The 27,909-nt window shown below is 30.2% G+C and overlaps 1 protein-coding gene across 2 annotated transcripts; it reads left to right on the top strand.

Moving 5' to 3' along the window:
• On the top strand, positions 1–27,298 carry LOC123269935. 2 transcript variants are annotated; one of them, XM_044735883.1, is made up of 7 exons: positions 1–13; positions 6,857–6,862; positions 14,377–14,538; positions 24,162–24,202; positions 24,668–24,766; positions 26,580–26,654; positions 26,822–27,298. In XM_044735883.1, the coding sequence occupies exons 3-7, from the start codon at positions 14,388–14,390 to the stop codon at positions 27,032–27,034; spliced, it is 579 nt and encodes a 192-aa protein (XP_044591818.1). In that variant the 5' UTR covers positions 1–13; positions 6,857–6,862; positions 14,377–14,387; the 3' UTR covers positions 27,035–27,298. The 2 variants fall into 2 exon arrangements, with proteins under 2 accessions (XP_044591818.1, XP_044591817.1); XM_044735882.1 differs by lacking the exons at positions 1–13; positions 6,857–6,862 and having other exon boundaries at positions 14,074–14,538.
• Positions 27,299–27,909: the final 611 nt, after the last annotated feature.

Below are 27,909 nucleotides of genomic sequence, written 5' to 3' on the forward strand. Positions count from 1 at the left end.
ATTAAAAAAAATTGTGTTATAAATTTAAAAATTAAGAAAAAAATTTTGGAACGTACTTGGTGTGCGTCATTGTGTATTTCAATTTTTTTAAAGTCCTAGTAAATAGATTTTACGAATTTTATTAAAAGTAAAATATTTTGCAACCGCGCACACTAAATACGTTCCAAATTTTTTTTTTAATTTTTAAATTTGTAACAAAATTTTTTTTAATTTCCGATAATCATAAACAATCATATCGGATACTTGGATTTTTTAATTTTTTTATTTTATATATTTTTGTAAAGAAAAAAACAAATTTTTTTTTCTTAATAGTCTTATGAACGTGGACTTGGCGCGATTTTTTTTTACAGTGAAACTGTTTTTGTTCGGATAAAAGAAGTTCTTTCTCGGGAGAATTACTCGGTTGAATACTCTTCACCAAGTAATTCGAGAGGATGATACTCTACCTGGAGTCTGACCAAGGCCCAGGTACCCTGATAGCCACAGTTTCAGACCAACCAAGTTGGTGTCAGATAGTTGCCACCAACTTAGCGACAACTTGCGGTCAACTTCCGAATTTGTAACTGTTGGCGCCAAGTTGGCTACAAGTTTCTGAGAAAAAAGAGACCAATCTACTGCCGCAATATGTCGCCAAATTTCTTGAGAAACTTATCGTCAACTTGGTGTGAAAAAGTTTCAGAGCAACTTTTGCTGACAACTTGGTGACAACTTGGTGAACAAGTTGACACCAACCGAGTTACTTTCCAAGAGTTGCCGCCAAGTTGGTGACAAGTTGCGGCAGTAGATTGACAGAAAGTTGCGGCCAACTTGGCTATCAGGGTAGGGCCGCGATTGACGGTGTAACCATCGGTAGGATTACTACTTTGTAAAGGTAGTAGACAGAGTTTAGCCACCAGGTGGCACCGAAAACGGAAAAACAAACGGTGTGTGCGGGTTATGTTCGAATATTGTTAATTTTGACATAAAGTTTGTACATATTATCACTTAAGCTTTTGATATTTGTTGAAAAGAGTGTTCTAATGTATTGTTTATATTGTTTAATTTGCTTATATTGTTTATATCGTTTATTAATATGATCAGGCCAATAAAGAGGTTTCCTTTTTTTGATTTATTTAAAATGAAGTGTTTTGTTTATATTTTGTTATTGATAATGTGATCTCCGTTTATGACTCTGGACTCCGGCGAGAAAATTTCGAGCCGGGGACAAATTAGTTATTTATATTTTTGGAAAACGTGGACGTTATATTACATGGAAGAAAATACTATTTCAAACAATAATATTCGCTATGTAAAGGTCTAAAATGTTAAAGTATAATAATTAACAATTCAGACTGATATTTATCATTTCGTATCTAAAAAATGATCTAATGATATGTAAAAAGTATAAAATAAAGTTAGTAAATTTCTAATACAAGCAACGTCAATATTTACAAAGTAAAATGGTAAATTTTAAACGCAACGCTAAAAATCAAACTGTAATTATTGACTTGCTTGGACTGGTAAAATGTATATTTTAAAAGTATAATTTTTGCTGTTTCAAATGTTAAATTCTCCCAGAGTGAGACCCCCTTCTCCTCATCTGAGTTCCCCTTCTCCTCATAATATGGACTATATATTGAAATGGCAATTTTTACTGTTTGAAACTGTAATATTTTAAGATGAAAGAGTCGTTATTTGCTATAGTGACCGCTACTAATCACTTATCTTGGATATTAAATTATAAATTGTAGCTTTTAACTTTTTACATTAAGTTCTGTAATATTTATATTTTTGCCACCCCGATGTCCGCTTTACTGTTTGAAACTATAAAAATTAACCGGAATCAAAGTGAATATTATTATTATTATTATTATTATTTATTTATTTATTTAATTGGCCAGGAAGTCGAAACTCCTTGCGGCCATCCACAATTGATACAAAAAATCTTAATATAATATATAAAGTAGTGTGTTAAGTAGTATATATAAAGTATATATATAAAGTAGTATATATAATGTAGTGTGTTAAACACTCAGTCACTCAATCACTCAATCATCACTAAATTCTAATACAATGAATACATATTATGATCTATCAGATTGTAAAAAATATTCATAACAAGCAGTTCGAAACTCCATAAACGTTGGTAACATCGTACAATCAGCTGGTAATTGATTCCAGATTTTAACCGCAGAAATCAAGAATGATTTTTCATACTTCGCTGAATGATAAACCGGTAACTCAAGATAATCTTGACGAATATCTCCTCGGCGTAGGCGAGGCTCAAGAATTTCTAAGTCTCGCCTAATTAGAGGCTTTTGATTAAGATACAATGCTTTATAAATAAGACACGATAAGAAAAATTTACGCCTAGAACTAAGTGTCAGCCAGTTCAATTGGTAGAGTAACCGACATGTCTTCGGAAGGTTCTGGGTTCGAATCCCAGTCCGAGCTATCTAATAATTTTTTCTCGCATATTCTATAAACTCACATTAAGATGATCCTCTCCACATTCCTTTCTCAATCCTTTCCTACCAATATCCTGTTACGTGAATGTGGAACGCTTCACGTAATAATTACCGTAACTCCTATTCTTTCCCGCTTCACAGCATTATTTATATTTATAAATAAACTATTATAGTTTACTTTTTTCCGTGCACTATTTTAAAAAATTTTATGGGGCATTCCATGCAAAATGGGAAAATGACTAAAATTTTTCTAATTCATTCTAATTGAGTCCTAATTTATTATTAAAATTTTATATATTACTAATTTGTAAAGAAAATTTTTTTTAATCAATAAGAAAATCGATTTTTTTCTCCTAGTAACTTTTCAGCCGTACTAACTTGTATCCGGGTCAAATGTTGTTTTAATAGTTTTAACAACAAATTCATTTTATCTTTGTTATTAAGGGGTTATACGCAGTTGCAAAGCTAAAAAAACAACATTTTTTTATGAATTTCTTCTAGACACAGTTTTTAATTATCAATTACAAGTCATGGTTATTTAAATAGAGCCTACTTTCAAGAATACAATAGCGCGTCAATCATGTAAAAATGTAAATGTACACCGCTCCTGTAGAAGATGTTCTGAACGACCTCTAAAAAAAAGGCGCTTGGCGGTGATCTCCATTTCGGTAATTTGGATTATCTGAAATCAAAAAATATGGTGAATTCTTTTACAGGATAGATTAATGCAGGTATTGGACGAAGGAATAAGATTCAAAAAAATTATTACTATTTTTAACTTCCCGCTAAGAAAATCGAAGATTTTCAAAAATCGGGAAATTATTGTTTTCACCCCGTTTTGCAAAAATCGAGTTTTCATCAGATCTCGACGTTTGAAGGTCACAGGAAGCTTCATTTCATCGCGGTTGGTGCCATTCGAAAGGGCTTGACCAAACTTAGATTTTGAAAACTATTTGGACCGATTCAGATCAATAGATTTTGAGAAATCTTCAAAAAACTGAAAAAAAAATTTTTTTTAAATGTGGTTTTTTTGGAATAACTTCTATTTAGTATAGAAGTAGTACTCAAAAAACTACGTCGATCACCACCAGTCCGGTCAAAATCGGTTGATTCGTTCGAGAGATATCGTGAACGAAAGAAAACTGAAAAAAGTGTTTTTTCGGAATAACTCCAAAATTCCTAGCGCGATCAATTCAAAATTTGAAATTCTTTGTGAGGCTTAAAAAACTGCGTCGAATGCTTCTAACCGCGTAAAAATCGGTTTATTCATTCAAAAGTTATTGCGGTTTAAAAATTCAAAAAATAGTGTCTTATCAAATCTCTATCAGACTTTTGAGCTCGAAGAGCTTTAAAGCATAGGAAAGCAATCTCTTTGAGCTCGGAGAGCTCAAAATAACCCATAAATTGTATTTTTGAGCTCGAAGAGCTCAAAAACGTCATTGGTGCAATTTTAAGCGCCTAAGTATGGAATTAGCGGGAAGTTACAGGGATGGCCTTCAGGGTCAACCGTTTTCCTAATTTTTTTTTTAACAATTTGGAAAATTGTTTTTCAACAAAAACGAAAAATTTTTTACAAATAGACGCCATTTTGTCAAAAATCAAAATTTTTCTTATTCCTTCGTCCAATACCTGCATTAATCTATCCTGTAAAAGAATTCATGATATTTTTTTATTTCAGATAAAACCATCTCCAAACCACCGAAATGGAGATCACCGCCAAGCGCCTTTTTTTTAGAGGTCGTTCAGAACATCTTCTACAGGAGCGGTGCACATTTATATTTTTACATGATTGACGCGCTATTGTATTCTTGAAAGTAGGCTCTATTTAAATAACCATCACTTGTAATTGATAATTAAAAACTGTGTCTAGAAAAAATTCATAAAAAAATGTTGTTTTTTTAGCTTTGCAACAGCGTATAACCCCTTAACTAACATATTTATTATTATAGTTTTAAGAATAAATTTTTTTATGTTTGTTATTAATTAACACCTAAGTTTATCAAGATCGTGTTGTTAGCATGCTAAATCCTTTATTTGTGTTTTTTAATTAGTTTTTTTTTATTATCCTAAATAGTTTATAGTTAAATATATAAACAATAATGTTCCTAAGGTTAATATAGTATAAAAGTCTTTTTAATAAACAACTTGATGTAGACATTTTGTACTTGTCCCACCAGTCACAAATGCCTGTCCCACCAGTCACAATAAAAACAAATTTTTTTAATTGTTTCTACGTAGGTAATCAGTCTAATTCTTCATAATATTGAATGTTTGTAGGATAAATTTTTTATTGAGAGAGAAGTATTTTTTAAAAGTTCAGTGGTCGAACTGAAATTGGACTTTAAGTATATCTTTGGTAAGAGAAAAGGATTTTTCTTAGTCCCACCAGTCACACTCAGTCAAATGATAATTACGAGAAACTTAAAAAGTAATGGAGATTTTTGACAAAGCGATGTTGTTAATTAGTTATTTTTATATATTATAAGATAAATTTTACTATAGTATAAGTTCCAGTCACATATTTATAGTTTATAATTGACGGAATTCTAGAGTCAAACGTCCCACCGGTCACTAATTATTTATAAATTCCAAATTCTTAAAAAATTTTCAATTGAAAATTTAAAAAATTTGAAATTAAGCCTATTAGTACACTCTTTTGTTATTTTTTTCCTAAAAAAAAAGTGAGAGTGATTCTTCTGTCGATAGAGCAGAAATTTTTATTAAAAAACTCAATTGAAATTTAAATAAATTACAAGCACAAAGATAAAAATGTTTTTTATTATTTTCAACCCCCGCAAAAGCAATAAAAGATAAAATACCAAGTTAATGGAGTGTAATTGCTGGAATTGACATTCGATAGGAATATTTACCGACGTTTTTAGTGAGAATTTAATCTCCACAAAAGGAATACAGTCGCTTTAAATTTCTAGTTCGTTAATTAAATTTGCCAAAAAAAAATCTTATTAAAAAAATCGAACAGAATATTTTTACAAAAAATATTTCCAGCTACATTCGTTGGCGGATAATCAAACCAGCTAATCAGGAGTATTGATACCACTGATGAAAAGAATTCTCCACCTGAATCAACACGGAACATATATGGAACGTGTAAACAACCCTCATGCATTCACCCTATTTTCCCACTCTGGTTTTTTTGTTTTTTTCTCGTTTCCTGTCCCGCATTCGGGTGTGAGCCAAATATTTAGGTCAACAGCCGCCAATTAGTGAAAATAACATCAACAATATCTAGATTCAATCGTAATAATTTATTATTGAGCTCCATTTATTTTTAGTAGATTTTATAAAAATTTAACTATTGTATTTGTCCTCGAAACTTTTAGCTATATTACGACTTAATTCGACGAGCTGAGTCAGAGAATAGATATAGTTCAAAAGTTAATGTATTTATAAATATATATACGGTAAAACGCGAAGAAAATTAAAGGAATTTTTACTATTTTACTATCGTAAATTTTATTCAACAAATAAAACTAGCAAGAGCCATAAAAAGTCCAATACACTAAAAAATAATTATACAAGACGTGTTAGTAAACTTTACAATTCAACTATCGTAAAAAGGGACCATCGGTTTTTTTTTAAGAAATTTTAAGGGGGTATTCTGGTCTAGAAGCCTAAATTTTAGGCATTTTTTAAACTAACATAAAAAAAATGAAAAAGATCTTTACTATCCGTCTTTTATATGAGATGCTTATTGACATTTTAAGAATATAAAAAAAAAATTAGGAAAACGGTTGACCCTGAAGGCCATCCCTGCAACTTCCCGCTAATTCCATTCTTAGGTGCTTAAAATTGCACCAATGACGTTTTTGAGCTCTTCGAGCTCAAAAATACAATTTATGGGTTATTTTGAGCTCTCCGAGCTCAAAGAGATTGCTTTCCTATGCTTTTGAGCTCTTCGAGCTCAAAAGTCTGATAGGGATTTGATAAGACACTATTTTTTGAATTTTTAAACCGCAATAACTTTTCAATGAATAAACCGATTTTCACGTGGTTGGCAACATTCGACGCAGTTTTTTAAGCCTCACAAAGAATCTCAAATTTTGAATTGATCGCGCTAGGAATTTCGGAGTTATTCCGAAAAAAACACTTTTTCGGTTTTCTTTCGTTCACGATATCTCTCGAACGAATCAACCGATTTTGACCGAACTGGTGGCGATCGACGTGGTTTTTTGAGGTTAAGAGCTGATTAGTTTTTGGAATTGAACCATCAAGCCGTTTAAAAGTTATTCCAAAAAAACCACATTTGAAAAAAATTTTTTTTTCAGTTTTTTGAAGATTTCTCAAAATCTATTGATCTGAATCGGTCCAAATAGTTTTTAAAATCTAAGTTTGGTCAAGCTCTTTCGAATGGTACCAACCGCGATGAAATTGGTCAAGTCGTTCAAAAGTTATAAGCGGTTCACATACTTTCACACACACACACACACACACACACACACACACACACACACACACACACACACACACACACACACACACACACACACACACACACACACACACACACACACACACATACAGACACCGTGACAACCTCGCGGGGATAGTCAGGGAAGCTTCCTGTGACCTTCAAACGTCGAGATCTGATGAAAACTCGATTTTTGCAAAACGGGGTGAAAACAATAACTTTCCGATTTTTGAAAATCTTCGATTTTCTTAGCGGGAAGTTAAAAATTTGAAAAATTCTCAATCTGTGAAGATGTCGCTATCGCGTTGAACTTAGCCGAAAGAAAAAAAAAAAATTCACGAAATGGCGTCGACATGAAATATCAATTTTTTTTTTACCTTTTCGAATTCTTTGAAAATACTTCAAATTCAAATTTTTTAAAATCCAAAGTAGACGCGATATAGAGATATATAAAGAAGATTCCCATCAAATTTCAAAGGAATCAGTTACGTAGAACTTGAGATATCATGTCAACCACTTCAAAAAAAATAATTTCGAGAAAAACGCGTTTAAAGTTTGAGAAACAATTTCAGTAGAGTAACTCATATAATAATATTTAATACTCACTTTGGATTAATCGGTGATGCTAATCGAGCTGTTCTGCCTTCTTTGGAAGAAACAGAAGCTCGCAGAAGCAGAAGCAGTTGCGTCACAAAATCCACTGTATCTCCGAAAATAATTCGAATTTTTAAAAATCCATTTTAGGATATATTTTTAAAGGTTTAAACTTTGAAAATATGCAAAAAAAATCGATTTTTTCAAATTTCTAGATCAGAATACCCCCTTAAGTAGAGAAAAGGATAGGAGATTGGATTTGGCGATATAATGCGGGTTGTAAGCATGATAGCGTCTACAATTCTTAAGGGATTTCAATGAAACTCAACATACTTATTCTATGGACGATTACGAAAGTGAAGTTTGAATTTGAGCTGAATCGGACAATTAGTTTGGAAATTGCAGAATTTTGAAATTTTGAAAATTCGAAACTTCCATATTTTTACTGTTTTTCCTTTAAATAACTTTTGAACGCGTCGAGATATTTGAATTCTGTGCAATGCATATGAAAGCTGAGAAAATAAGCTTTAATTTACATGTTTGCATGTATTTTTAGACCAAAAAATATCTATTCTGGGTTCATTTCAATAGAATTTTTCAGTACATTCCATAAAAATCTAACTATATAATCTATCTAACACTTGTATAATACAATAGTTAAAATACAATTTGTATTTTTCTTCGACGGAACTTTTAAAAAATTTGCTATTGACGAGCTGAGTGAGGAAATACATATGATTCAATAATTAATGTATATATTTACGATATAACGCGGTGTGTCAGCACAATAGCGTCTACAATTCTTAAGGGATCTTAATAAAACTCAACATACTTATTGTATGGACGATTACAAAGGTCAAGTTTAAATTTGAGCTGAATCGGACAATTAGTTTAGAAATTACAGCATTTCAAAATTTTTAAAATTCCATATTTTTACTGCTTTTTCTTCAAATAACTTTTGAATACCTCAAGATATTTGAATTCTGTGAAACGTTCCTGAAAGCTGAGAAAATAAGCTTTAATTGACATGTTTATATGTATTTCTAAGCCAAAAAATTTCTATTTGGGATCATTTCAATAGAACCTTATTCTTGCAGTCGTTTTATTTGGCTTGATGGTTGTAATTTAATATTTAATAGAAACATTTTCAATACGTTGATATTAGTTAATATATACATATTAACTAATATTAATATACATTATATACATTAGAACTAATATTAATATACATTAAAATTAATAATAATATATATATATATATATATTATTATTAATTCCACTGACTGAATTTACGCTATTGTAACAAAACCAGAAAATTTTTATTTGAACAAAATTAGTTCTAAATACTTTTAAATTAATTATCGAATTTTTTTTTAATTAATAAATTTAGTTATATATTATTATTATTATTTTAGGAAAAATTTTTTCTAATCGAATTTAATGCAATAATTTTTTGATAAAATTACAATAATAAATTGTAAAGAATCTTTTGTAAACAGTAAATCTTCGTCTAAACATTTGAAACTTGTCACAAATTCAATAATAGTCCAGCATTTCAGCTTCCGAATGGTTTCTTTTGTTTTTTTGGAATAAAATTGAACGGCCCGGCGTGAACTGTCAAGCGGGGAGGTGTTACAATTTTCAATTACAAGGTCCGAGTTATCTGCAATCTTCAATTTAAACTCACACACCAGTGGTTAAAAGTTACATTAATATTAATTACTACCCCGTTTTAAGTGACAATTTATTGCAAACTATAATTAAAAAAAAAAAAAAAAAAAAAAAAAAACGTGAAATATTGGATGTTAAAAATCAATGCATGCAAATACATGCATATCCGATTATCAAACTGCGATGAAGTAATTTTTTCTTTTTTGTATATATTTTTATGATGTATATATTGAAGCGAAAACTTTGCGGGCGAAACGCTCTATAGAGAAGAAAAAAAGGATGTTTTTTGTCTTTGTACACTCAAAGCCTTTTACGTCAAACTTTTATGACGAAAGTTTTCGGTGTATAACATTAGAATTTTCCTCTTTGTTTTTTGCATACGCTGACTTTAAGATGTCGTATAAATCACAACTGGTGAGTGTGTTGTAGATCACGCCTTATGGTTTCAAAGGGGTAGGGTCGAGATTTTCTTGAGAATTTTTATTAATAAATAGGCGGAGTCTATATGGCTTGATATAAAAAGATAATTTATGAAAACATGGCAGCTTCCTGATTTAATTACAATTTTTTTTTGATAATTATTCCCCACAATTTAATTAATATATTTTGGCCAGATATGACCATATTAGAACATATTTACATATATATCACTTAATATATCTATATATAGCATAATATAGTCATATAAACCCATAAATAGTATTTTTATTGAAAATAGTGTTAAAAAATTCCAACAGGTGGCGCATGGTTGGTAAATTTTCTCGCTAGTAGAGAGTTAAGTCGAAAATATTTAGTACCAAAAAAATATAAATTTTTTTTCGATTCTTCTACGTCATTAATTTGTAGCCTAATCGATTACAAAATCGTTTTTCGTCTTATCTAATATATAATCTATATTATTAAGAAAATAAGAAAAATTTGGTGTCTAGAATAGTCATATGATAGAATCGATGTTTTTAGAGAAATTTAGTATCATTGCAAAGGTCTTGATTTAAATTTGTGCTTTTTTAAGGTTTTATATCATTCTCACCGATAGTCAATTTATTATAATTAGTATTTAGGTTGCATTCAAAAATGCTCTATCTCTACATACATAATTAAGAAATATCCTTGTATCTTGTGAAATATTGCCATTTTTATAGATATAAGCTCATCCCGACATTACAGTCATCGAGACCTTTCATTTGAGTACCCACATCAATTTTTTATATATTTATATATATCATATATATTTATATATGAAAAATATATGAAAATGCATGTGGGTACTCAAATGAAAGCTCTTGATGAGTGTAACATCAGGATGAGCTTACACAGTAAAAAATTTTGTGTTAAATACCGTCAACACAAAATTAGTGTTAAAATTCAACACATTTTTGTGTTAAAATGACACAAACTATGTGTTAAAATGACACAAACTTTGTGTTGAAACAACACAAATTTAACATTAATTTTGTGTTGACGGTATTTAACACAGAAATTGTGTTGATTTTACACAATATTTTTTACTGTGTATATTTTCAAAAATGTCTATAGTTAAGAAAGTCTAGAGCATTTTAACAAATATTTTGTAAACTATTGACATTTTTAAAAATATAAGATCATTCCGATGTTACTCTCATCAAGACCTTTTATTTGAGTACCCACATCAATTTTTCATATATTTTACATATTTATATATATGTATATATGAAAAATATATCAAAAATGCATGTGGGTACTCAAATGAAAGCTCTTGATGAGTGTAACATCAGGATAAGCTTATATCTTTAAAAATATCAATAGTTAAGAAAGTACAGTGCACTTTAACAAAAGTCATTATATAATAAAGCAAAATTTTATCTATTTATAGTTCACAAGTCACGAAAGTCACATAGTGACTACAAAGTTGCTAGTAATTATTAATGTACATAAAAGTATAATGTTTATTTTTATCTAAATTTTTCTGTGGGTAATTTTGTAAAAACATTAAAGAATAATTTAAACAGCGACGTTTTTATACCTGACCATCTTTCAACTCTAATGTTTATTAAAAACATAACATCTCTTTTTATGTGGAATAAAAAATAAAGTTTAAGTGAAAGAAATTAAAGTACAGCATAAGCTTTACATTTTTTACCAAGTATTAGTGCTTTAATTATTTAAATGAATTTTTCTCATTACGCAAATGTGTTTCATCTTAGTAAATCATAAGACTAATTACTTTTTTCTCCTTCATATGGAATGTAGAATTTAGTATGTAATTTTCTTAAGTCTTAATGGTAAGCTTTGTTAATAATAAATTTGCAATTATAAATTAACGTCTCGAGTTTTGTAATTTAGAATAAAACTGATTGATGGCCGAGAAAAAAAATTTTTTTTTTTTTTGTGTCATCCAGCGGTTAAATTGCTTATAAATATTTATAAAAACAGAATAAGGGAAGGTATAGAATAAACAAAAAATGTTAGCGGTCGTTTTACGCAGGAGTTTCCTAGCGTAATAAAATTTTGGTAAATGACGCGTATGAATTATTGCATATAAAGCTCAGTACAGTTTGTAACTATTTCACGTTAGACAATTAACCCTCGTAAATGGAGTACATTTCTCGTGGGAAATTATGCTAACTGACAATTTACAATCATGAAAATGGGCTTTGTTGAAAAATATTTAATAGTAAAAAAGTTTTTTAATTGAGAAAGTGTTATGAAACCGTAGCTAATGTTATGTAACTCTAAAAAAATTAACTTGAATCAAGAGAATAATTTTGGAACCTATAAAGTAATTTTTGAAGAATTTAATTGTCTTGGATTAAGACGAAAAATTTTTTATTCAAGAAAAATTTCTTAGTTTAAAAATTGTTCTTCCAAAATAAGCCTAACAAAACGACTGTAAGAGTAAAATTCTATTGAAATGGACCCAGAATAAATATTTTTTGGTCTAGAAATACATATAAATATGTAAATTAAAGCTTATTGTCTCAGCTTTCAGAAACATTTCACAGAATTCAAATATCTTGAGACATTCAAAAGTTATTTGAAAGAAAAGCAGTAAAAATTTGAAATTTTGAAATTTTCAAAATTTTGAAATGCTGTAATTTCTAAACTAATTGTCCGATTTAGCTCAAATTCAAACTTGACCTTCGTAATGGTCTATAGAATAAGTACGTTGAGTTTCATTAAGATCCCTTAAGAATTGTAGACGCTATCGTGTTTACAACCCGCTTTACATCGTCAAATCCAACCTCCTATCCTTCTCCGTCCTAAAAATTTCATTAAAAAAAGAAAGTAGTAGATCTTAAAAATTATTAAATAAGAAGTATAGTTTATCGTTACTATTTTATTTAATAAAAATTAGCAACCTTGCAGTCGATATGTGAATGCCGTGACTTGTGAGCTATAAAAAAGTAAAATTTTGCTTTATTGAATAATGACTTATATTAAATTGCCTTGTACTTTCTTAACAATTGACGTTATTAAAGATATAAGCTCATCCCGATATTACACTCATCAAGAGCTTTCATTTGAGTACCCACATGCATTTTGATATATTTTTCATATATAATGATAAACGAAAACTGCTGATAAAAATTTGTCCAAATCGAAAGAGATCGATTCTAACTATTTGTCGATCTGACATGGAATGACCCAATTGCCAACTATTTCTTTTAATTTCGAAATTTAGTCATTTTTAAATGGCTGTAACTAGTCTTTTTGTAGAGATAATCATACTTTGTCTTAGAGTTTTGTAAAGCTCTAAGACTCTACTTTAAGAATATAAAATCGTTTTTTGTAAAAAAAATTGCGTAAATTATATGTAAATTCAATTTAAAACAAAAAAGAATTTTTCCCATGTTAATCTAATGGGAAACTAAAATAAAAAAAGCGACCCCTTAGAGTTAAGCTATAGGGCTCGTGTCGGGTGAGGATTTTTTTTATATCAAATAGAAACGTTTGAGAGGGTAAGAGTTAAAAAAAAAAATTAAAAAGTTTTTTTGAATCACCCTAATATACATATATATAATACATATAAATATATGAAAAATTGATGTGGGGACTTAAATGAAAGGTCTTGATGAGTATAACATCGAGATGAGCTTATATTTCTAAAAATGTCAATAGTTCATAAGATACAAGGTAATTTCTTAATTATCTTAAATCGCATCGTACTTTCTTAAATATTGACGTTTTTAAAGATATGAGCTCATTCCGATGTTACACTCATCAAGATCTTTCATTTGAGTACCCACATGCATTTTGATATATTTTTCATATATACATATATATAAATATATAAAATATATGAAAAATTGATGTGGGTACTTAAATGAAAGGTCTCGATGAGTGTAACGTCAAGATGAGCTTATATCTTTGAAAATGTCAATAGTTCACGAAATACAAGGTCATTTCTCATGTACCTAAAGATAGAGCATTTTTGAATGCAGAAAAGCACGAATTCAAATCAAGACCTTTTCAATGACACTAAAAAAACCTATTTATCATATGACTACCCTGGAAACAAAATTTTTCTTATTCTCTCAATAATATAGATAACGATAGTAAAATAATAAAAATCCCTTTAATTTTCTCTCCGTAGGATCAATCCACTATTTTTTTGCACTTTTATGCCAATAAAAGAACTCTATGTACAAATTTTCATTAAATTCTATATTTCCACATGACATATGACGATTCATCCGAGAGAAGACTTTTTTACCCGTTGACACAGCAGACCAATACATACATACATACATACATACGGGCATATGACTGTGAAAGTCCTTTTAATCCGTAAAAAATCAATAAAAAAATGATGCTTACAAGCACTATCGCCGGAAAGTCGAGGGGTGGGGGTTCATTCCCCTAAAGGAAAAACTAAAACCTAAAAAAAAAAGTATAAGCTGTGAGCACATCAGAATGGACAAGTAGATGGCCAGGGTTGGGTAGTTTTGTATAGTAATTCTACTCTCTTACTTTATCTGTCTTTTTTTTTTTATTTAATTTATTTTGACCCTTCTTTCTCCCATTCACTTTATTTCGAGCGCAAGTTTAAGTCTGCCTGGATTTTAAAGAAAATCAAGTTTAGTCTCTCAAGTAAATTACCGAACAACTTAAATTGAATGTTAAAATAATATCTCCGGACAGTTGTAGATTCCATTTGTGGAGTTTTATTTTATTTGTTGGATTTTGTGGCGTATATTGTTAATGTTCCGGCCGACTAATGGATTGTTGTTTTTTGCACTTTTATGCTGTATCAAGAGATGTGAGGAATGATCACGTGGGTGATGGTCGGACTGCTTCTGGCTGCGGAAACACACGGGAGAAATTTTTTGTCCGACGCCGACGACACTAACGATCAAATTCTGGTTAAATTAAACGGAGTTAAGAGAACTGCGGGGACTAATGGAGAAGATACTTATCGTAAGTACTAAAATTTTATTGCAACTTTTTTTTCATATTTTTATTAATGTAATTATTAATAATTATTTTTTTCATTGACCCATTAGGGGGCGTCCATTAATTACGTGAGGTGTTCTAGGGGGGGAGTGGATCATGCTAAATCTTACCAAATCTCACTTAGGGGGAAGGGGGGGGGGATCTTAACAAATATCACGTAATTTTTTCTCTAGCAGAAAACAGTGTTAAATTGCGTGAATTAGTATTTCTATAATAAAATATGGCCAAATTTGACACAATAGTGTTTGTCGTATTCGTCTGAACCCTGCAGAGCAGCAAAGTAGCGCTCGATTGTTTAATTTGATTATTGATCGATAGGATTCACTAATTTTTTAGGTATAGATTTCTTTAGAAATTTATCGGTGGTAGCCGGTCTCATGTTGTAATTTTAATACAATTTTGTCATAATATGTTTAATTATCTTCAATTTAAGGAAGTACGAGCACCAAGGCAACTTTTGATAAAAGGCTTGATTTTTTTTTAATATCAAGTTTAAATATGTCTAAACAAATTCCGAAAATTTGAAAGAGATTGCCCGATTATTTAAATAAATAGTTAACTTTAAAGATGAGCAATTTAACATTGGTCTTATGGGGTAACCTTCAAGCATTGATACCTTTCTGTATTTTTCTCGTAAAACTGTCGGTGAATATTTTTAAAAAACTTATGGATGAAAGTAAATATATAAGTGATAAATTTTATTCAAAAAAATTTACACTTTCCCGACTAATTAAAGTGTATTAATTAAAAGAAAAATAAATGCCGCCATTAGCCAATGTTAAATGTATATCTATACATTGAGAAAAATCATATGGTTACTGCTCTCCCCTTACCGCGCTAGAGTCGATACCTATCCCCACCCCGTCTAGCGCTCGTACTTCCTTAAACTACAGTCGACTCTCTCAAAATGACCACTCTCAAAGTGTCCGTTCCCCTATTTTCACTTTTAGATCTTTCCCCCACCAATAAGCAAAAATGAATTTTTTCGCTCTCTCTGAAAATGTCCGCCAAAATTTTCTCACCACGCTCTCTCAAAATGTCCCCATATAAACTACTAATTAAAAATATAAAAATTTAAGACCTTATAAATAATCAATACATATTTTAAATAATTAACACATATATAATATGAATTAGTATAAATATAAAAGATTTCTTGGATAATTAAGTGCAAATGAAATTTTATTTCTATGCTTGCACATAAAGAATAAGTACAGTCTGTTAGTAAAAATACAAAATTCCATTTTATAAACTAAAACTGAGAAAAAAATAAGTTAATGATTTAAAAAAGACATAAAAAGTACGAAATTAGAATTCTGCAGGATATAGAACATTGATTGATTCAGAGAAAAGTGATGAACAGTTATCTTGTGATGAAAGAGGGATAGGGTGCTCACGCAAATCATTAAAAAAATTTTCATCATGAATATTTTCTATTTGATGTAAAATATCAGGGTTGGAAATATCTTCAGTATCTGGAACTAAATTTTAAATGATTAAAACAATCAAAATTAAAAATGTAGTTAGTGTGATGAAAAGTAGCAATTTATAGCGATCAATTTATCTAATAAGTAAATTAATTTCTATACATATTGAAGAATAAAAATAATGAGCCTAACTTTATTTTAGTTTACAAAAGAAGTAATGTAGAATCATGTAAACGCATTATTTCAACTCAATATTAATTTAATCAATGAAGACCGAAGTATTAAAATGAAATATTAAAATGACCGAAGCCGAGCGGCGGACACTTTGGGAGAGTTGTCGACTAAGTTTAAAAACACGAAAAAAGTTAACGACGATGGTATGGTAGAGGGGGAACTGCCATTCTTAGAAATATATTCCCCTACAGCCCCAACAGCGGACATTTTCAGAGAGTTGACTGTATTGTTCGTCAACTTTTAATACTTTTTTCAATTTATTTCGTAATTGAGAAAATTCAAAAAAAATCAATAATAAATTAAATTTTAGCTTTTATCATCAAATGACTTTTATATGTAAAAAATACTATTTTTTAGGTAGATGTCTTTAAATATCTATTTGCTGTAGTCAGTCTCATATCGTTATTTGCAAAAATATAATAAAAAATAAATTTTAGGACATTACGGCCTTTTAATAACGTGTTTTTTTCAATATTCAAACAAGAAATCTACCTATCCATATCGGGTGTAGCCGAATGGCACTTTTTTTCTCAATAATCCAACCCGTTTACAGCCAAAACATAAATTTTGAATAATCTCGCGTGAGATTAGGGGAGGGGGAGGGAGTTGAGGAAAATCTTACGAAATCTCATCAAGGGGGGAGGGGGGGGGTTAAAAAATTCTCAAAAATGCCTCACGTAATTTATGGACGCCCCCTTATGTATATATAAATTAAAGTTTTATTTATTTTTTCAAAGTTTATCTTTACTCTCATGTACACGGGAAAAAAATTCTGGGAAAATTTACGATACAACTATTGTAAAGCTGGACTATACTTTTATTACTATTAATTGTCAAATATTTTAGAAGAAAAAATACTATTTATTCATTAAAAAATACAATATTACTATTGTAAAAAGTAAGAGATGAAAATTTCCAGTGCTGCCTCTGTATCTTTCCAATAGAACTATAGCAAATTTTACAATAGTTGAATTGGAATGTTTCTCAATTAGTGTGAGTGATGGCCGTGCACAGCGCTAGACTCCGAGTTTATGTAAATGTTAAAGGATGTGGGTCTTAGTTTACCTCGGATAGCGTAGAGGGAGAGTCTCTGGCTGCCAACACAAAGTTCTGGGTTCGATTCCCAGATAGCACGAGAATGTCGGTTTCTTTTTTCGATTACTGTTCAGGTACCAATTAGTCCAACCTTCTATCTCTCTCCCTCCCTAATATTTCTTTTAAAAAAACCAACTGTGAATTTTTACAATAGTTGAATTGTAAAGTTTACAAACATATATTGTATAATTTGCTCTATAGTATCCGACTTTTTAAGACTTTTGCTAGTCTTATTTGTTGGATAAAATTTACAATAGTAGATCGTAAAAATTACTAAATGAGAAATATAGTCCACCGTTACTATTTTATTTAGTAAAAATTACAATAGTAAAATAGTAAAAACTCCTTCAATTTTCTTTCCGTGTAGTTTCTTTCATTTGTTTAACATCTTTACAACTCGAACAGATACCACAAAACTTCCAGCTTTACTAGTATTCAAGTTCGATGGACCCCATAGAACTAATGCAAAGAGAGAATGTCTCTCGACCAATAGTGTAGATGAAATGTCCATCGCTTGGCTTGAATAAGGTTCACTAGTCACTTGACCAGTAGGCATGAAAAACTTTAATTTGTAATTATTAATATTACTCTTTAAACAAATTTATCATTGAAAATTCCTACTTTTTTTTTTCTCAAAGTTAATCTTCTCCAAAGTAAGCCTATTAAATTTTGCTATGAGAAGATTATTTTCTCAAATAAGAAGATTAATTTCTGATGTATACATCATGTAAGTTAAGAGCATTTTCCTGTGTCAGGTTTCTTGAAGCTTTCCAAAAAAATTAAAAAAGTTTTAATTTATTTTATTTTTTGATAAAACTTAATTAAAATAATTATTTCAATGAAATAGTGACGGGTACCGCAGTTTTATTTAAAATTTGAAGTAAAATTAGAATAATAGTTTTGCGACTGCCGCTAGGTGGCGAAAAGTAGTCAGAAGTTTCCGTTTGCAAAGCGGTAGCTCGAGTAGTCTTTAGTATCACTCAAATAGTCTTTAATATGATTGAAAATATAAATTAACGCACTGATAAAAGGATTTAGTTTTATTTAACAAGATTTAGTAATAGTTACTAAATAATTTAGTAACAAAACTTTAATTACCAAATATTTAGTAATAGTTACTAAATCATTTATTAAAGCCCATTTATTTCAACCAAATAAATATTTAGTAGTATTTAACAAATTATTTATTGCTATGCAATAAATCGTTTATTGATATTAAAGAAATTAATTTTTTAACTAATTTTAGCATACCTAACTTTTTTACTCAAAATAAATCAAAATAATTAAAATTAATAATTTTAAGTAAAAATATAAGATATTCCCGAGTAAAAATGAAATTATTATTTTTTACGGAAAAATAATAAATTTCGTTCGACCGCCGCACCACCGCTGCACGACCGCCGTTTGGCGGACTATTACGCCGCACGCTAAAAATTTACTCCCCCTAGCATCGCCGCACTACCGCTGCACCACCGCCGCACCAATGCTAAATCATACCTACAATTTCACAAAAAATGGTATCATAATTAATTTATCACGCAATAATTAATTAATAAATAATGCGACTAGAAATCTTTATGTAAGACCTATTGATCAACCTCCTTTTAATCGAATGCCTAACATTAAAAAAAAAAAATTTTTTTTAAATCAGGCCAAAGCACCGCGAAATTATTGATTTTTTTAGTCGTATTGTTGATGAAGATTTTTAATTTCGTCCTCGGGTTGCACAGAAGCGGTACGCCTATTGAAATACTCTGAAAGAATTTTAAAAATTGAACTGTGATGGGATTCGAACCTGGATCGTCTGCATGGAAGTCTCGAACATTGCCAACTGCACTGCAAGCCATACATAACTTAAAAAATTTAGTTAAGCTATTTGAATGATCAACGAATATATTATTTCAATGTATATACCATCAAACAGTGGTATGGTGCGGCGGTGGTGCAGCGGTGGTGCGGCGGTCGAACGAAATTTATTATTTTTTCGTAAAAATTAATAATTTTATTTTTACCCGGGCGCGTCACAGCTGTGATGCGGCGGTGGTGCGGCGAATAGAAATTTATTTACTTGTCACGGCGCTGATGCGGCGGTAGTGCGGCGAATAGATAAATTCTTTACTTGTCACGGCGGTGGTGCGGCGGTGATACGGCACTTATAAAATAACCAAAATTGTCACGGCTGTAGTGCAGCGCCGGTGCGGCGCTTAAAAAGCCGTGCAGCGGTGTTGCGGCGGTGGTGCGGCGAGATTCTGTTTTTACTCGGGTTATAAAGAAAATAATCTCATTAAATTATAATTTTTTATTTGAGACATTTATAAAATTTAAAATTAAACAAGTTTTTAACATATCAATAATAGACTAATTGAAAAATTTAAACTAAACTCCACTGAGAAATGACATATAAGCAATTTGGGAGTATGTGTGTTTTCAAAGGGAAGATAAATCTCCCAAAATCAAGCTAAATAAAGTATTCTAAGTCAGTTAAGGAAGTTCGAGCGAATCTAATGTAATAAATAATTTTCAACTTTGAGCTTTGAAATTAAGTATACGTATAAATAAATACGTCATTCATCTAATCCCAAAATTTAGAAAAGATTCACCGTTTAGTTACTTAGATATTAAATTTAAAAAATCACATATTTTATCTCCTTATACACGGGCTCTTATGGCGAACAAACGTTTTGTCGAGACTTTAATTATTTTTTTCAATATTAACCTCCCAACTTTAACGGATAAAAAACTATACACAAGAAACTTGGATTATTGCAAAATATAAAAACAATTTAATAATAATACATTACCGATATAATTTTAGAAATATTTAAAGTCAAATTTTATGTTTGCAACTCGTTTACCGTCAGCTATTCATTCGAATAACGATTTGACAACATCGCGTCAACAGCTAAGAAAAAAGAAAAGGATAGAAGTATAGTTACAGAAAGAGAAATATTTAACTCACTCACTCATCCACGTCTCTGTTATGGGTATAATCAAGCGCGCTATTGCCAAATCTGTTTATTTATTCCGGCAAGTAATAAATATCGAAGTCATTTTATTACTTTACTTAATTAAATAAGTAAAAATCATCAATTATTAAATTGTTTAAATTATTTTAAATTAAAATAAAGAATTTTGATGAATATTGGGAAGACTAAAATAAAAAAATAAATTTAACATTATTTTGACTCATTAGTTACGCTCGAACTTTCTTAATAGGTTATGTATCACATTGGAATTATAGCATTGCCATCTACCGACAATACTTACCAAACAAATACTTAGTACCTACTACTAAATATTATTTGGTGGAAACAAATATTTATTTTGATATCCCTGATAAAAAAAAAGTATTGAGACAAAGAAAAAAGTATTGAAAAGTATTGGTTTTCTAGTCAATCCAATACTTTTCAATAGTTTTTTCTTTGTCTCAATATTTTTTTTTATTCAGGGATAATAAAGCTTGGTTTATATTAATATAATTTATTTATAATAAAAAAATGATTTATTATACTGTAAAAAATAATATTGATGGGTAAAAAATATTTTTTTCTCCCAAATAAATTAAAAATTTTGTTACTAAATCAGTTTAGAACTCCGTTCTAAATCCTACATACGCCGGGCTCGAACCCGGTCCAATGCTTTAGTAAGCAAAGGCCGAATCCGATAGGTTACTGCGCGCCGAGTTAGTCTATGAAGGAGATCCACGCGAACTAGTAAAATTTTTAAAACTTCCTGAAAATTTGTAAATTCAATCTACGTAGCCTAATAATTAATAAAAAACTTAAAAAACAGTAGGTTTCCGTGATATTTTATCAAATAATTAGGTTTGAAAATTGTAATTTTTACATGTAAGTAAATGGAGATTCCACCAGCCGTGTATTTGGTTAAGAATTTAATGCAATTAACGATTTAAAAAAAATTTTATTTTCATTGAATTTGATTGAAAAAATAATAAGCTTTCGATTAAAACAATAAAAAAGTATTTTTTGTAATACCAACCGCGAAACTTGGATTTTCGAGCTATAGTTAGGGGGGGGGGGTAAAATGAATGATATCTGGTCATCTATAGTTGAGTCTACTTTTCACGCACACGTAAGGATAAGTGACATCTCTCTCTCTCTATCTGTCTCTACATTCCCGCATGGATGCTAAAAAGTACTATAGGATATTTAGGATGTTTAGTTTCGTTTATCAACAGACTCGATAGAGTCTGGCGCCAAGTTCCGTTCTCAAGCCAGACTACCGAGTGTGTGTATATACCGTAAGCAGAACGGTTTTTTGAGGTTACAAATTTTTTTTCAAATTTATTTTGATTTTTTTTTTTATATGATATTTTATAATAGTAGTTCATGCTTTTTATTACGCGTATTACTTGAGTATTATCAATTATCTTTATAATTTCTATTTAAAATTATTAAAAATAATCAGCACAAACTATAGCGACCCAGATTTTTAGATTTTAACTTTTTTCTTATGTAAAAAGTGGACGGCCAGAGACTAAATAATATAAGGATGCATGCTAATCTTATAATAGATGGGAAACTACAGTGAAAAAAAGATATTTGACAGCTTGCAATTACACACGCCAGGCGGCGCAAGAATAACTTTTACATGAACTATAGCTTAAAGGGGATAGTTTGCCACCGGAAATGTATTAAATTAAAATTGTCAATTTTTATTATAATTACAAAAAATACTGAAATCCGAACAAAAACAGTTTCACTGTAAAAAAATCGTGCCAAGTCCACGTTCATAAGACTATTAAGAAAAAAAATTTTTATTTCTTTACAAAAAGATATAAAATAAAAATTAAAAATCAAGTAACCGATATGGTTGTATATGATTTTTGGACATTAAAAAAATTTTGTTGTAAATTTAAAAATTAAAAGAAACAATTTTGGAACGTACTTGGTGTGCGTCATTGTGTACTTCAATTTTTTTTAAAAGTCCTAGTAGATAGATTTTAGGAATTTCATAAAAAGTGAAATATTTCGTAACCACGCACACTAAATACGTTCCAAAATTGTTTCTTTTAATTTTTAAATTTACGACAAAATTTTTTTAATGTCCAAAAATCATATACAACCATATCGGTTACTTGGATTTTTTAATTTTTTATTTTATATCTTTTTGTAAAGAAATAAAAATTTTTTTTCTTAATAGTCTTATGAACGTGGACTTGGCGCGATTTTTTTACAGTGAAACTGTTTTTGTTCGGATTTCTACAATCATCCACCAGGGAGAGTATGAATCGAAAAAAAAAAATCTTGGCGACAAGTCGATTCTTGTAAACAATTTTACTAATATTTTAGTTTGCAATTATTTACGTGTGACAGTTCATAAATGAATAACATTTTATTTGCATCCTCTCAAATCCGAGTTTCGCCGTTGCTATTACAAAAAATTTTGTTCGATACAAATCCGCAAAGGTTGGTATTTTGGTAATAAACTTGAAGTGATGACACTCGTCTGAGATTATAAATACATTCTCAACAAAACCTCGTACGTTTTATCTGGTCTCGCTTCGCTCGACCGATAACAACGTACTCGGTTTTGTTGAGAATGCACTCATAATCTCAGCCTCGTGACGTCACTTCAAGCTTACCAAAATGCCTACCATTGCGCATACGTATCGAAAATAACTATTTCCAAACGTATTACGGAGATATTTTATATGTTTTATGAAAAATCACTCGGAACTTGCGTTCTTTAAAGTCTTATTGTATTTGACTTGGCAACACCGCTTGCGCAGTTACTCGGCGCATAAGTAACAGCGGTTTTTTAAATGCTAGAAGATCTTAGTAATTTTAGTTAGACAGTAAACATAAATAAATTTTAAGGTTAGGGAACTCTTGCGGTGTTGTCAAGTGTATACCGGTAATTCAAAGTGCTATATTTTTTATTAGTCAATTAAATGTTAATAATTATTTAATGAAAGGTTGGCAATAGCCTAATCGGCTCGGTACCTGCATTTCAAAAGAGTGGGACCAGGGTTCGATTCCGGCGCGCACCAATATTTTTCAATGATTATAAACTAAGAATATGTGCGTTTCATTGCCAGCCTCTGTACCGGTCGGGTTTTCTGTGGTTTTCCCGTATAGTTATGGAGGTAAAATGTCATTATAGAAGTACCTCCATACTATTTAAGACCGTAATGCAAATGCAGGTACTGATTATAACGCGTAAGTCGGCCACAGTCGCAGCACATGTGTGTCGGGCATGAAAGAAAAAATCCCGACATGCAGGGGGGTGGGGACGAAAAAAGTGGTTGAGAGTTATAATGACGGGGTTGAGAGATTATATTGCGGAGAAAAAAGTGGAGAGACAATAATTCCCCACCCTCCCTTGTAAAACACTCTACAGTGATACAAGTAAAACCATCCTCCTCCTCATAATTATTTAATGAGTAAATTTATCGGAAATTTCCTCCAAAATGTTATTAATTAATTTAAAAATTAATTTTAAGATAACAAAAGTATTTCTACACATTATTTTTTTATAGATATTCTTTACACTAGGAAGGTACTTAGATCTACTTAAAGTTCAATAATAATTGTAAAATTGCCTAAGTAATTTATGTATTTGGTATTAGAATTGTCGTTTGGCTAAATAAGCTTTAGCATAATTATAAAATCAATCTGATAACGTAATAACAATACATCTAACTCCAAGTCACAAATTATCTCATCGCATGGATAAAATCAATACTCAGTCAAAAATCAACCGCAATCATCCGGCCAATTTGATGAAGTCTCGAGCATCAATCCCCACAATAATATTAACCGTAATTATAATGATAATAACAATCAATAATCGACAATTGTTTTGCAGGTCTCACATGCTACACCTGTGTCAACGTCAGCGACAATCAGGTAGGCTAGCCATTAACTTCTAGGAATAATACACGAAGCCCGCTTAGGTCAGCCATACAATCTCAATACTCCAATAAACAACCCCCTTCTACTAAACACCAATATCTGAGCACACATTTAGTATCGAGCATCCAGTATCGATAGCACACATCCAGCACAATCATACCAATTACATCTCGAAAGCTCAAGCCCCCAAATAGGGCTCCCAAACCTATTGAAGACGTTTCACCGACAATAACAACAATAACACCAAAAATAAATCAAATGATTTATTTTCGCTGTCGCCTGCTCCGCTTTTGTTGTTATTGTTATCGGTTATATTGATCTCCAATTTATTTTTAGTATCAGAAATAAAGTTTCCCGCCGATAATCAATAAATTATACGTTTTGACATTTATAATTCATTTAATTAAACGGGATTTATTTTGGTTTTATAGATAATAAATTGGTTATTTATTTTGGTAGATGTGCAACACATGGGCGATCGACACCCCCTGCCCGCCGGATGGAAAAGACTTCTGCAGGTCACTCCACATACTCGACAGTCGGGGCAACAGTGTGTTGGTAAGTTCAAGTTCTGTGTGATTCTACCATGAGACACTTTATCAATCAGAAGATTTCCTTTTGTTGATTTTTCCCCATTTTATTCTATTAATAGACCCAATTATGCGCATGCTCACATCACACACAATATTGGAATTCTCCAGTGACCCAAATATATTTACGAAGGTCAATAGAACACTAACAATGACCGTGAATGAGTAATGTCTGATTATAGGCTTCAATTAATATAATTTTATCCAACGGATTTAATTTGCCGTTAATTAGACACATTAATTTTTTTTTTTAATTTATAACCTTACCTCTTATTATTTGTTGGTCATATCAACATTTTTTTCTTCCTAAATTATTTTACTTCACCAAACTTTTCCGGGTTTGAACTTACTGGAGAAAATTTTTACCTAAAACAAAAAATGTTCTATTTTATCAACTAATTTTCCGTAAATTAATTTCAATACACCTCTTTTATCGACGATTGATAAAAATTATTCGAAATCTACCTTATCTACATAAGAAACGTCGATAAGAAAATTTATTAAACAAAATTATCCCTAATAGCCACCTTAACTCAAAATTATGGTTAATTTATTGCCAGAATTTGTAGCCAATTTTATGGTAAAAGTTTGCAAACCAAACAGTTTTAGTTAAAGTGTCTATAAGTTACTCTGCAATTTGACTACAAGACTTGCTGTGCAAGTATTATAGTCAAGTTGAAAGGAAATATAACCAAAAGTTTGGTGTTAACTTGTATTCAAATTGCGGCTGTATATTTTTGTCAATTTGCTTACAATTGTTGTTTAGTGAAGAATTAGCGCAAACTTGATGTAAAGTTAACTGTAACTATGTAAAGTCAAATAATTTTCATGAAAGCACTACCCAGTTAGCACAAGCGAAACGAAGTTCACATAAACCTGCGGCCGGAATTTGACCAAAAGTTTACGCTAACAATAGAACAACAGTTATACTTATAACAGTTGACGTGAAGTTAACGTTAACTTTCTGCAACTTCGCGTTAACTTTGAGCGAACCTTTCGGAAAATTCCGGCAATAGATTTACGCTAACTTTATGCGTAAGTTGAAGTTAAGTTCTGGGAAACTGTTACAAAAGCAGAAGTTGACGCAAAGTTAACGTAAAGTTGACGTAAACCATTGAACATAAACTTAGTTGATGGTCAACCTGTGCTAACTGCGGGTAGTTATAAGGGTTAATTTCAATACATCTTTATCGGCGATCGATAAAATTAATGTGAAATCTACCTTATCTATATGAGATACGTCGATAAGAAAATTTGTTAAACAGTTATTTGAATGAATAATTTTTTCTTCGTCACATAAAATTAATAAATTCGTTAGACATTTTATCGGCAACATGTTACTCTAATATATTAATTGACTTCTCCAATTTTATGTTCTACGGAACTTCTATCAGACTTTTGAGCTTGAAGAGCTCAAATGCATAGAAATACTATTTCTTTGAGCTCAGCGAGCTAAAAATATCACATAAATTATATTTTGAGCTCAAAAATCTCAAAAACGTCATAAGTATAATTTTAAGCGCCCAGTAATACATTTCTTTTATTTTATTCTGACAAATATTATGTGACCTAAGATTAATAAATTTGTAAGACAATGCAGTTGCATTTATCGCATTTTTTTCCGTTCATGTTATCGACTAAATGTTACTTTTATTTTTTAATCAAACTCTCCAATTTTATGTTTAAAAATATAAATACACGATACTAAACTATAAAAATTGTAAAAAGAATGATAAAATTGAAAACATCAATCGATAATATAGAAATAATACTGTTATCAGGTGAGCAAAAGCTGTGCCAGTAGTGCAGAATGCGGTCCAGCATCAGTCGGTTGCGTACCGATCGATACTCAGAAGGTAATGTAACAATCTTTATCAAACTAATAACTGGCTATTAATATTGCACGCCTCATAAGCGAAGCGTTGAGGTACTGCTCTACTCTCGATAGTTCAATAAAAGCAGCTTTTAGATAATAGTTGTTAATGTTACTTGTCAATACTTATAGAAATTTTGTTTGTTTTAGATATGTATAAGCTGTTGCGACGTAAGTTACTGCAATGTAGACTCACCGACGAATTCAAGCAACGCAATATACTCGCGAAAGCGTCGGAAGTCTAAGAAGCGCAAAAAGGTTGAGAAGAATTCTTCTTCAAGAGTATCTGCGCGTCGATTAATAAAGTTACTTGGCTTTTCCATCATAGCCACGTTGTTTTATGCATATCATTGTTATCGATAAATCAAATGTATATTATTAATTACAATAAGAAATCCTATTGATAAGTTATTGATTATTTTAAAGTCTAAGTACTCGTAATTAGCTTTAGAATGGATAATTTTTATCGTTGATTCGGTTTAAATTGTAGCCTTTGCCTTGTTAGAAATTATTCATTGTAATTAATAACTTAATTTATTCCTACTAATTATCTTAAGATAATAAACAATTTAATTAACAAATTAACAATTTGTTGTCCGTAAAAAATTTTAATGTCTTTGGGCTAAAAAAATTCCTCGCTTTAAATGCAAAAATTCAATAAAATTTACAATCTCTTCGCTGCATTATTGTAAAAAATTTGTTTATTAAATGTAATTGATAAATGAAGAAGTAGTTGACAAAAAATCCGCCACTAATAAAACTATGCAATTTTTTTTTTACGGAAGAGAAATTTGAAAAGTGAAGAATGGATGAGAATTATTTGACAAAGTTAAATTTTATTTATTATAATTAAGCAATGATAATGTAATGAATATACGAAAATAAATTAAATTTTAACGAAATTAATACTGTCTAAATACTTTAAGGACGTTCATACGCTAGAGCCAAATGAGTAGTGACTTTTAATGAAATTCATTGAAGCTTTAAGAAAATTTCAATTTTTTAGGGAAGATCATTAATTAAACTTATCATACTAAAAAATATAAATTTATATCTACTATTAATTTTTACGTATGAATGTCCTTAAAGAACAATATTCTTTATAGCATGTATAATGACATTAAAGTTAGCAATCACTTGACCATTTTTTAATTCTATTTAACAAACAAATTTGTTCTGAAAAATCATTTTTAAAAAAATAATACTAAAGTTAGCCGGCGTCTTTAATTTTTCGATTT

This window comes from Cotesia glomerata, linkage group LG7, assembly GCF_020080835.1.
Source record: "Cotesia glomerata isolate CgM1 linkage group LG7, MPM_Cglom_v2.3, whole genome shotgun sequence".
Lineage (NCBI taxonomy): Eukaryota > Metazoa > Arthropoda > Insecta > Hymenoptera > Braconidae > Cotesia > Cotesia glomerata.

Coding starts and splice junctions, on each gene's coding strand:
- LOC123269935 (XM_044735883.1), top strand. CDS start 14,388: ATGATCACGTGGGTGATGGTCGGACTGCTTCTGGCTGCGGAAACACAC. Junction 24,203..24,667: donor TCAACGTCAGCGACAATCAG/GTAGGCTAGCCA, acceptor TTATTTTGGTAG/ATGTGCAACACATGGGCGAT. Junction 24,767..26,579: donor GTCGGGGCAACAGTGTGTTG/GTAAGTTCAAGT, acceptor TACTGTTATCAG/GTGAGCAAAAGCTGTGCCAG.